Source organism: Vitis riparia, chromosome 13 (genome assembly GCF_004353265.1).
Source record: "Vitis riparia cultivar Riparia Gloire de Montpellier isolate 1030 chromosome 13, EGFV_Vit.rip_1.0, whole genome shotgun sequence".
NCBI lineage: Eukaryota > Viridiplantae > Streptophyta > Magnoliopsida > Vitales > Vitaceae > Vitis > Vitis riparia.
Genome location: NC_048443.1, coordinates 23,790,890 through 23,803,845, shown reverse-complemented (window position 1 = coordinate 23,803,845; position 12,956 = coordinate 23,790,890). Strand labels below are relative to the sequence as shown.

The 12,956-nt window shown below is 37.3% G+C and overlaps 1 protein-coding gene across 1 annotated transcript in view; it reads right to left on the bottom strand.

Moving 5' to 3' along the window:
- The window catches only part of LOC117929350, a 43,714-nt gene that overhangs the window by 6,050 nt on the left and 24,708 nt on the right, over positions 1–12,956 (bottom strand). Inside the window, exons 2-4 of the mRNA XM_034849641.1 lie at positions 5,896–6,035; positions 4,224–4,964; positions 3,741–4,147 (exon numbers count right to left, since the gene is read on the bottom strand). Coding sequence (XP_034705532.1) covers positions 3,741–4,147; positions 4,224–4,964; positions 5,896–5,995 — 1,248 coding nt within the window. The 5' untranslated portion in view covers positions 5,996–6,035. The remainder of the gene's footprint in view (positions 1–3,740; positions 4,148–4,223; positions 4,965–5,895; positions 6,036–12,956) is intronic.

The following is a 12,956-nucleotide window of genomic DNA, read 5'->3' as shown; positions in this document are numbered from 1 at the left end:
AGGAGGTAAAGAAACAAGTTCCCATGTGCCATTGGAGTGCAGAGCAGCTATTTCATCAACCATGCCTGTCGCCACCCAGGATGAGAAAGTGTCGCACTAGTGCTCTTAGGAAGAGAAACAGAGGATAAAGTAGAGACAAAGGCAGAATAGGATGAAGACAATCGATGGTGGCTCAAAAAATTATAAATAGGATGAGGATTACGAGTAGATCGATTACCTTTCCGAAGAGTAATAGGCAAATGGTCAGTAGATGACAGGGTCGAGGTAGGACAAATCGGTGGACAAGAGGTGAGTCATTAGGTACTTCAGCTGAAGAGAGAGGAGGAGCAACAGCACGATGTCGACGATGATAAACCTGAAGAAGACGAGAGAGCGCATCTGAAGGGGGGGATATATAGGGAAGTGGTAATACTTTAGAAATGGGAAGAGATTTAGAGGATGAGAAGAATGGAGAGTCCTCAAAGAAGGTGACATCAGCGGATAGAAAATAACGATGAGTGTCAGGGGAATAACAACGATAGTCCTTCTGAAGTCGAGAGTATCCCAAGAAGATGCATTTCGTAGCCTTGGCAGAGAGCTTGTCCTGTCCAGGTGTGAGAGTATGAACAAAACAAATACAACCAAAGACACAAGGAGGAACGAAATAAAGAGGTTGGGTAGGAAAAATGAGGGAATGAGGGATTTGGTTATGTAATATAGATGAGGACATATGATTAATCAAGTAATTGGTTGTAAGAACAGCATTCCCCCAAAAACGAAAAGGAACATGACTATGGAGGAGGGTACGAGCTGTCTCAACAAGATGTCGATTTTTACGTTTAGCAACCCCATTTGTTGAGGAGTATGAGCACAAGATGACTGATGGAGGATCCCATGTTGGGACATAAAAGAAGTAAAGGGTGTAGAAAAATATTCCCGAGCATTGTCACTGCGTAACACTTGAATATAAACATTGAATTGTGTTTGGATTTCAGCATAAATTTCTGGAAAATAGATAATAACTCAGCTCGATTTTTCATTAAAAATAACCAAGTACAACTTGAATAGTCATCAATGAAAGTGACAAAATACTGAAATCCTAAAGTAGACGCGGTCTGACACGGACCCCAAACATCAGTGTGGACAAGTTCAAAATGAGACTTTGCCCGATTATTCAAATGCTTTGGAAATGAGATACGAGTATGTTTCCCAAGCTGACACGACTCACATGCAAGCAACGACAAAGTGGAAAAACGAGGGACCATCTTTTGGAATATGGAGAGACTAGGATGACCTAGACGACTGTGAATGAGAAGAGGAGCATCAGTGGAAATGCAAGCTGCAGGAGATGAAGGTGATGTGAGGTGATAGAGGCCGTAAGACTCACGCCCTATGCCAATCGTCTTCCCCGTACTCCGGTCCTGCAAGATCACAAATTTATCAGAAAAAGTGATAGAACAGTTAAGAGTGCGAGTTATTTTGCTGATGGAAATAAGATTAAAAGGACACTCAGGGGCATAAAAGACAGAATGATGAGGTACGGAAGGGAGAGGATGAGCCAAACCAATACCTTTAGCCATAGTTTGGGAACCATTAGCTAAAGTAACAGTAGGTAAGGCAGAGGAAGTAGTAATAAAGGAGGAAATGTGTTTATTACCAGAGATATGATCAGATACTCCAGAATCTAGAATCCATGGGCCAAGAGAAGGAGACTGAGTAAAGCAGATAGAGACATTACCGGTCTGGGCAACAGAAGCAACAGAAGTTGATGTGGCTGCCTAATATCGGAGATAGGCATCATAATCGCTACCAGCAAGGGTGATACTCTGAGATGTGGAGCTCGCAGCGGAGTCAGGTCGAGATAGCAAAGGATCAGATGATTGAGCAATGTGGGCAGTGCGAGGAGGCCGTCCATGCAACCAATAGCAACGATCTCGAGTGTGACCAAGCTTATTACAATAGGTGCACTGAGGACGTTGTCCTTGACCCCGATTGTCACTACGTCCTCCTCGAGAGTTAGTCTGAGAGGCTAACACAGATGAATCTGAAGGGCCATCAATCGACAAGGTCTAAGTAGAGGAGAGGCGTAAGAGACGAGCGAACACATCATCCAATGATGGTACTGATGGACTAGCAAGAATCTGATCTCGGACAAACTCAAGATCTGGACGGAGGCCAATGAGTGTTAACACCATAAAGAACTTGTCAATCTGTATTTGTTGAGCTTCAACACCATTAGTGAAGGGCATCAAAGTTAAGAACTCCTCCTTAAGAGACGCAATCCGACCAATATAAGTAGACAGATTCATGTCCTGCTGTCTCACATGAACAATATCAGAAACCACCTTATAAAATCGTTGAATATCATTCGTTTATAATCCTTTAGCCTGAGTCCAAAATTTAAAGCAGGTTTTCTAGACACGAAGATGATGTAAAATTTTGGGATCAACAGATTGTCATAATACGCTGCATAATTGTGCATCGATTTTCTTCCATTGCACTTTGTTAACATCAGGTATAACATCCTCAGGTGTAGCAAGAAGATCCTCATAACCTTGTCCCATAAACCAAAGTTCCACGGACGCTGACCAGGAGAGATAATTCTCACTACCAATCAATTTTTCCAATGTGATAGTAGGAGATCCAGAGATGACGGATGTAAAAATAGGATTTTTAGTCGCCATATCCACTTCACCTGAGATTGAATCACGTTTGGATCGAAGAGAGCCCTAAAGGGAGATCGGATGACAGCTGTGGAGAAGAACCTGGTATGTCGCGACCCAAACAAAGGAGAAAAGTGACTGGAGATGAAGAAGAGGCCTTCCCAAGGCACACACAGGTCTCGGCCAAGGAAAGGAGCTGCCGTCGGAGGCCAGAGGAGGCTGAAAGAAGACCCGCAGAGGCCGAAATGCCAAAAAAATGGAGAAGTAGGGTTCGGAGAGGACTGTCGGAGGCTTAAAAGTGCAAGATGGCGCTAGACGAGCCTGTTGGTAGAAGCTTGGCACCAGAAAGTGGGTCACACGCCCTCGCACGCCGGCGCGTGGGATTCAGGCCGCAGGAGAAAAACGGCGCGTGGGAGGCCCGTGAATCAGTTTTTGGCTTCGGTGCTTTCAGAAAAGTTGCAGATCTCCTCTTTGCGCTCTTGATGATGTGGTCGGTGTCGAAAAATATCGTCGGAAAAATGTTGACGGTGATAAGGGTTTTCTGACCACGATATGGCTGACCGGAAAGCTTTGAGAGATGGAAAAGGTGACCGGAATGAAACACGGTCACTGGACGGATTCCCGGAATTAATTACACGGGTAAACCAGAAATAATAAAGTTTTCTCCCTTGGCTCTGATACCATGTTGAAAGAGAGAGAAAACCTTAATTCTCATTCATATGATTAACTTCTTACAATAGAGAAATATATATATAAGGCTAGGTTGAACTAACTACCATATATGTGACCTATATTAAGAAAGGAAAGAAAGATTGTACACTATAAATACATTATATTCAACACATACATTTTGTATCTACTCTGGATGCCTACCTATAAGAAGTTGTGAATTAGGTTTTGACTCAATAGCATCTTATCCGATAATCAAGAGTTATAAAGATATAAAATGGTGAAACGTCTTGCCCTTGTGATCCAATTATATCAGTTCTAGGTTTGTAAGTATCCAAACTAGGACTCATGAATCTAGTTACTTCAACCCTGCAGCCATGAGTAACAAATGGGTTAACTAAATTTTGCCTCACAATAATAAGTTGGTACCTCAGACTCCATTTGAGCATGGGTGTCTGCTGCATTAGAAAGTGATTGGTATCTCTCACTAGCAATCCTTGATCTTTCATTCCTGTAACTGTTACGCCATCCACTGGCAGCTGATGGCCTTGGATATCTGGAAGAAAAAGTTTCTGAGGGGAACTGCAAACCATTTTCAGAGTGAGCTGCTTCATGTCCCAAGTGGGGATAGCTAAGACCACTCCTGTATGAAGGTATAAATCTTTGAGAATAGCTACTGTGGCCTTCCCTCACAGACTGACCAGACAGACCGTGAAGATATTGTGGAAGGGAAATGGGGAATCTGCTTGAAACAGAGCCATGATGGTACCCACTGATATCCACAGTACTTCTTCCCACAACAAACCTATCTGTCTCATGGCTCAAGCCATTTGTTTCTGCAAGATTTTACCAAACATTCTTTTAGAGACAATGGAAGAGTTAAACAGGAAAGGTAATATATGGAAAACAAACCTGAATTTAAAAATCTTCCATAACCAGCTGGAGGCACAGCAGTATGGCTCCTTTCATAAGTGGTGGAATTGGCTGTTAAATTTGCAAGGTCTACTCTACTAGAATGGTTTATCAGATTGGTTGTTGGACAGTAATAATGAGAAGAATAGCTTGATAAATGACCAGTTGTTCTGTTGGGTTCCCACTCAAATCTAGATCGTCTTCTCACATTCCTTAGAGATGCTTCACCAGAAATTGAGAGACTACTGGCCCCATAATGAGATAACCCAGGACCATAAAAGTAGTTTTGATAATCTAAAGTTGGTTTGTCCAGATGAAATTCAGAAAAACCAGAGGAACTTCCTGCATCATAAAATCTGCTTGGAATGCCCCTCTCATAGGCTATAGAAATGCTGGGGCTTTTTCTTTTGAATGGCCCTCTGCTGTTTTGCACTGAAGGATCTTGTGAACCACCTTCAACTTCATGAATAGTGCTTCTGTTGTAGTAAGTAGAACGAGCATGGCTAGCATTATTCTCCTGAGTCTGATAAAAGGTTCCAGAAGCTGACAAGTGTGAGAATGGATCATGAGATGGACCTGGAACAGCTGCTTGAAAACACGGCCTTTGCATGCTGAAACTTGATAAAGAATGTTCATTGGTTCCGCAATCCAGATTCCGCGGAAAGGCACTGCTTACCCCACTTGTGAGCGCATTCTCCATTTGATGAACATAAGATCCATACACAGGATCAGCAGCCCTTCCTGTATACAAATATCAGAATCAGCAATTACCTGTGGTAAAAGTTAGCAATCTAAGGGTTGGATCTTTTAGGCTAAACAATGGTGTTCAACCTTGCCTTAGTTGTCTCCAGAAATTTTAGAATCAAGGATATAAAATTTCCATTAAAAATTTTTGAAGGCTGAAAATGAAGCAGAAAATGTTGAAAATTTCAAAGTAGACCAAAATTGAAATGCTGTCACAAATACTTTTCATAATCATGTCTTCACCCTGAATATGTGCAACATATTTAGAATAATTTGTTGGTCTTCATCATCGGTAGAGGTGGAGGCACATGGGACATGTGTACACATTATCAAAAAAAAGAAAAAAAAAAAGTTCAGAACTATTGAGGAGTATTAGATGCATACTTGAGAAGTGAGACAGAGTGAGGAACAATGAAAAAATTAGAAACATGGTTAAGAAACATGGAGATAGGAGAAACTTTTAGGACCTTCATGTGCCTATTTCAAATCAATTTACACAATCAACCTTATCGCAAAACTTATTTATAATTAAACTGTTATAAGCTTAGAGACGTTATGGTATTTGTTTTTTGGATGAATAGAAAAGGCCAAAATATTTTACTTTTTCTATGAAGTTAAAAGTAATTTATTGATATCAACTAACACAATTAAAGTGAACTTGTTATCTATAGGTTCAATTTAGTTTTTTTTTTTTTTTTTTGTTGATATCAATAGGTTGCTTTTAGCTAAATAGAAAAAGTCAAATATTGTCTTTTTCTATTTAGCCAAAAAACAAACACCACCAAATTTCTAGAAGATCAAAGCTCTTCACTACATGCTAGGATACAACCCAAAGTCCATGGGGATTAAAAGAACGCCATGGAAAAAAAGAAAAGAAAAAATCATCCAGGAAGTGAATGGACATGCAAAAAGGTTTCCAGCTGTGCACCTGAATGAATATAAGGCTGATATGCATCCATATGATATTGGTTCTGATCTTGGTCTGCCACAGACATTTGGAATGAGTTTGTAAAGTATCGATGCCCCATGGCTTCAAAAGTTAGAAGAAAAGGAAGGTGAAACACCAACCTGCACATCAGAAAAAAATGTATTTTGGAACCTCAGAACCTGCGGGAAGTTCCCAATGGAACAATACAAGAAATAATTTGAGTGCATATGTAAAGTTCTAGAAAATAAATATACAAGCATGACAAGATTAGCTAAGGCTTAATATAGAAGTATATATATTTATAAATTTTTCAGGCCTACCTCATCTGGAGAGGACCAATCATCTAACTGTTGCCTCATGCCTTAAATACATTAGTGTGGAGCCTAAGTTTGAGACAACCGTGTAATTTCTTGAAATCAGGAAACAACCTTTTTTTTATTGTTGTTGTTGTTGGGGGACCAATTGATGGTTGGGGGTTTAAATTTTGAACTAAAAAGCGTCTGGGGAATATCCATTTGAGTGTCATCTTTCTCTGTTCAGCATAGCTTCTCAGCGGATGTCTAGGTTGTGGTTTTGTGAGTAGTAGGGCGTCGGAGGGTTAGAGCCCCATATTTCTAAGAACCTTCCATTATTGGGAGTTGGAGACAATGAAGTTGTTTCCCAGGTGCATTTAGGAGGTGGTATCAGCTATGGCTATGGCAATAGCTCGGGAGAGGCATACTAAGATGATATGCTTCATTGTAAAATTTTCTCAAGGCATTATCTCCAGATGGACCAAGGTCCTTTCCTACAATAGAAGTGTGAGTTCAAGGGCACTTTTCAAGGTTGAATCAATTTACAAAAGGAGTGAGAGTTGTTTGGGTAAGCACATGGAGAAGTCATGCAATCATATTCCCATCCACTGTAGAAAGGGCCCTTCACTGTATGGTCTCTATTGTTTTTTAACTGGGATTGCATGGGTGCAACCAACGTCATTCTTGTGGGCAAGAGACGCTTAGAGGTATGCAGAATGCCCTCTTTGCATTTGTTTTGGGTAAGCAAATGATTAATACTCTTAATCATGTGGCAGCAGCATGATTAAGAGTATAAATCGCTTTGACCTGGGATTGAACAAGTCTTTCCTAAATTCTTTGTTGGTATGGACTATGCATTTCCTTTGAGGTGATGAACATTTCTTTTCTTTAGTAGTTGATTGTTTAGGGAGAACACACACCATGCGGGGATCTTGGTAGTTGTTTTCTTTTGATTTCCTGTTTGGAAATCTTTGTATAATTCTTTCGTATTAAAGTTGCATCCCATTTTGTTATGCCTTTTAACAACCCTTATTTGCTCTGATTTGAACTAAGGCTTGCAAGTGTGGGAAATGGTTGTATCTTAACTGACATTGATTCAATAATACAGCTGAGGCTAAGGGACTCAAAAATGGGGAAAGACAGTTTTAATACAAAGAATTATGTCAGATAAAAGTGGTGGTGGTTATATAGCCCTCTTTGTTTGTTTTAATGTTTGTGCAAACTAGAAAGAAAAGGGCTTTGAGGCTGTGGAGCATATAAACTTTTTCCCAAAATCTTTATTTGTTTCGTCTCATGACCTTAATGAGCTTCATGACACATCTTTATTAGATTTTGTTGATAGCTTGGGCATGGGCTAGGCTTGCTAGTAAGCACTTTTTGTGCACTTTTCTTTACTATTGTTCTTTTTTCGCTTCAATGGTGCTCTTGGTATAGATTTTGTATGTGAGAATCATTCCCTCTTGTGGTAAGGGTCTTTTAGTATATTAATTTAATTTGCATAGAACCTAAACCTCCATCCCAACAAACAAAAAAAGGACAATAATAATGTATTCAAAGATGTGTTGGCCTTGAGGCCTGGCTTAAGTGGTAAAGGATTGGAAAGCATTTGTAGGAGGTTCCAAGCTCAAGTCCCAATGGGGACAAAAATTTACCTATCAAAAAATATATTCAAAGATACGTTAATTTATAGCATTAACTTTATAAATCATGCTTCAAAGCTTAGGGAAGGAATAGAGCTTGTAGGTGAAAATTTTGTGCCTCTCCTCTCTCTTAGTAGAAGGAGATTTTGTAATCATGAGCTTGTAGGTCAATAGGTGGTTGCAACAAATTATCGATATTTCTTCAAAATTGGGATGTTCCTTTTTTCGAGTTCCTCACTTAATTAATCATGCAATAGATACATTAGTAAAAGTGTGAAGCAAGCCATTTGGTTTCTTTTGTAGGAGATTTTTTACCACTCTGACTTGTAGTAATCATTGTCCTAACCATTGTGGCCTTGGTAGATAAATTTGCCTATTTGGACTAGTACACTACCATTAGTCTTTTTGACATGTGTACATATTAGAAGGATTTCTCTTCCTTCTTAGTAATTACTATTTCAATGGAATGAAATAGTTGTTTTTTATTTTTTTATTTTTAAATTATAGAAAAGAATGATTTCATTCATTGCATTTATGATAAAATGATATAGTATTCATAGTGTAATTATACAAAATTGGGAAACTAAATCACACAAAGAAAGTGACTAATTCCTAGAAATCCTCTTCATTACAAGTAAATTATACAATTATACAATCCCATAAATCAATGAATTAATTTTCTAGTATTATCAATCAAATCTCTTAAATTAGGGAGTAATTCCTTGGTATCTTCAATCAGATTTGTTAACACTCCCCCTTAAGCTGGTGAGTAGATACCATTCATTCCCAACTTACTAGTTATCTTTTGAAGCAAGGGACTTCGTAGACCCTTTGTTAAGATTGAAACATATGGAGTACAAATCAATCCACTATTTAGCTTCTCTTTGATGAAGTGTCAATCCACATCAATATGTTTTATACAATCATGTTGAATGGGGTTGTGCGTAATATTGCTCATTGATTTATTGTTTCAGTATAGCTTCATAGTCCCTTTTCACTTCACTTCTAGATCACTAGGAATTATTTTCAGCCAAAGTTGTCCACAAATTCCTTGTGTCATGACTTTGAACTCTACTTCTATACTAGACTTGACAATAACAGCTTGTTTCTTACTTCTCCATGTCGGTAAATTTTCTTCAAGAATAGTGCAATACCCTAAGGTTGATTTGTGGTCTACTACTGATCTAGTTCAGTTTGCATCATTGAGGCTTCCAAACTTAATTCTTCATTTTTCTTCAAGAGTATTCCCTTATATGGAGTGAATTTTGGGTATCACAGAATTTTGTACATAGCTTGTAAGTGAGCCTCTTTAGGGGAGTGCATGAATGGACTGATTATACTCATTGCGTAAGCTATATTAGGTCTTGTGGGAGACAAATAAACAAGTTGCCCAACTAGCTTCTAGTAACTCCCCTTGTCTATGACTACATCTTCTAATGCTTCTCCAAACTTTTGATTTTGTTCAATAGCTGTGTAGCAAGTTTCATGCAAGCATCCTGGTTTCTTTGAGAAGGTCAAGAATATACTTTTGTTAGGAAATAAAATGACCATTTCTTGAATGAGTCACCTCAATTCCCAAGAAATACTTAATTTTTCCCAAGTCTCTTATCTAAAATTCTCTGGCCAACCATTTCTCAAGTTCGTCTATTTCTTCAATATCATCTCTTGTAATAATTACATCATTTACATAAACAATTAAGGCTGTGATTTTACTAGTTGTTGACCACTTGCCAAAGAGAGCAGATTCTCCTAACTTTATATGAACTTCTAGTTTCCCATAACTTTAGCAAAAATCTTTTAAACCATGCTCTAGGAGATTGTTTTAGGCCATATAATGCCTTTCACAATGTGCAAACTTCGTCAGCCTTGAATCCATCATTGAACCTTGGAGGTGCTTCCATGTAGACCTCTTCTTCTAGGTCGCCATGCAACAAGGTGTTCTTAATGTCAAACTGTTGCAAAGACCAACCAAGATTAGCTGCTAAGGACAATAATACTAGTGTAATATTCATCTTTACTACCGAAGCAAAAGTTTCGTTATAGCCCACTCCACATGTTTGAGTGTAGCCTTTGTTTACAAGTGTAGCTCTATATTTCTCCAAAGTTCCATTTAGCTTATAGTTTACGTTGAACACCCATTTACACTCCATTGATTTCTTCTCTTTAGGTAATTTAGCAATCTCCAATGTCTTATTTCTTCAAGAGCACTCATCTCCTCGCCAATAACTTTCCTCCAATTCTTGTTCCTAAGTGCCTCTTGGACAATTGGTGGAGTTTCGATCAGATTTAATTAGTAATGAAGGCTCAATGTTGTAAGCATAATCAACCAAAATAATGAAGTTTGGGTGCATTGCCTAACTCTTTTCTAGAGAGCTATTAGCAAATTTAGTTCTTGTGGAAAAGAATGATTTTATTCATTGCATTTCTAACAAAATGATACAGTAATGATAAGTATAATCCTAAAAAAATAGAAAACTAAATTACATAGAAAGTTGACTAATTCCTAGAAATCCTCTTGTTTATCAAATCTAAAAAATATAAAATAGGAAATATATAACAATACAATCTCAAAAATCTAAAAATGGTCCTAGAAATTAGGGAATTAATTTCCTGGTACTTCCAATCAAATCTAAATCATTAGAGAGTTAATTCCTTGGTATCTTCAATTAGATTAGTCAACATAAATGTTTAAAAAGGAGTTTTTAAACTTGATTCCATGCTAAGTAGGTCAAGGACATAAATTATCTTTATTCTCATGCAATTGATAAAAAGGCCTTCACATACTTTTCAAGAAAAAGTAAGAAAGAAGCCTAGATGGCCATTTTTATCTTAAAAAATGAACAAGGTAAGGTTCCTGTACAAACAATGAAATGTACTTTTACAAAAGAAGGTATCAAATATGTTATAAAGTTAGGACTCCTATAATAGCTGAAGGTATAGGTGTCAAAATGTAACTTCAGAAAAAAAAAAAAAAAAAAAAGAGAACATAAAGATACTAGTGAGCACTGCTCCTTGTGTAGTCAGTTTTTCTCTCATTCTTCTGAATTCTCACTACGTAAGTATGGCCTTACAGCACATTTAATCTGATTTGAACTCTCTTTTTCTTCTCATTTTTCCACTTTTCTTTCCATTTTCACCTTTTTTTCTTTGTTACTTTCTCTTATCCTATCACTTTTCTCAAGATCATCTAGATTTTTTAGACAAACCTAGAAGTGTTACACATATAGGTAGTAAATCTCATTTATCTTCTACTTCACATGAAGTTGCTCTTATCACCTTTTATTATTCTTGCACAGTAATGGTTTAGTAACTAGTTCCTGGAGAACATCCCAAATTATCTTTCCAATTGTTTATATTTATTATGTTCCAAGTTTTCTATTTAATCTCTTATCTATGGGTCAATTAACTAAACCCCTGAATTGTATAGTGACCTGCTTTTCTTGTGTTTTTTGGGACCTTGCAATGAAGAGGACAATTGCAAAGGTCATGAACTTATGATTTCTATTACCTTCGACTAACTTTTAGTTTTGAAGGTATTTTCTTCAATCTTTTTGCTTGCCTATGACACTATAGGCTTGATTGTCCTCCATTGCAGGTATTTTCTTCATCATTAATTTTTTCTTTCTGGAGTTGTTCATGACGGTATTTGACATCAAACTAGCACAAATTTTTGTTATAATTTTCTTACTTTGAGCCATTTGTTGATGATTATTCATAAATCACATGGTAAGTTTTGTTGAAAGGTTCTATAATTTATTTTTTCTACATTTCAATTATTTTACAAAGAAACTAACGTTCAACCTGGTTCTGGTGTCCATATTGCAATCAATAATGCTTTAGAGTATCATACAAATGTTTTGTAGGCTTATTGTGATTCTCAATGCATCACTCATCATACTTCATGTGATTATACCCCTAAATAAAACATGGTTGCAGAATGGAAAAGAGTAGAAATCTAATGAAAGCTAGCAGAACTTTAATGTCACATATGAATATTCCTAAATAGTTTAGGAGTGATGCAATCCTAAAAGCATGTTATGTTATCAATTGTAAGCACTCATCAGTTTTAAAAGGCTAAATATGTGTGTGTGTGTGTGTGAACCTTCCCAAAATTACAGTTCTGCAAAAGAATAGAAATCTAACGAAAGCTAGCAGAACTTTAATGTCACATTAGAACGTCCTAAATAGTTTAGGAGTAATGCAATCCTAAAGGCATGTTATGTTATCAATTGTATGCCCTCATCAGTTTTAAAAGGCTATATATATATGAGTGAACCTTCTCCAAAATACTAAGGAGACCAGTACATCTATATAGTACCACATGAGATAATACAATATAAAGTGACTCCTCACTTCATGGGGTTAAATTATGTTCATAAAAAAGAAACCAAATCAATGCTCATGTCTTTGCTATCCAAAGTCTTTTGAACCACACCCCGAATACTAATTGAGCTGAATAATGAGAGACGTGTCATTTAATATTATAGTAGTAGAGGCCCAGATCTTTTACCTATCAAAAAAAAAAAAAAAAAGTAGTAGAGGCCTAGAAAGAAGAATATAAATAAATTAAACCTCATAACGTCTCTGAAGTCTTCCACTTGTCCAAAAAAATTCTTACATTTCTTTCCTACCACGCAATCTAAAATAGCATGAAACAAGTGATTTGACATGGAACTTTGATTTTGAAGGTATTCACCAAACCCTTGAAGGAGATGGTTATCATGTCAAATACACTCCTAGTAGGAAACCAATCTAACATGGCTAGTTCGAATAGTCTATGTCATAAGCCTATAGTCAATGGACAGTGTAAAAAAAGATGGTCAATCAATTCTCCACTCCATATACATAGTACAACGATAAGGACTAAAGGCTTTATAAGGTCTTCTCATTTGTAGTATGTCAGTGGTGTTAACCTTCTTGTTGGCCACTAACTAAGCAAAGGCATTCACCTTAGCTGAGAGAAAAGAATAAGGCTAATAGATTGACACGCTTACAAGGAAAGACTTTATGGTAAATAAGCCAGAAGAAGATAATGAACAAGCTCTCTCGTTTGGAATAAATGGTGACAAGTACACATGAGCGAGAGCAAACATGAGTCTTTCAAGGTCTTATATCTCCAAGTCGGTGA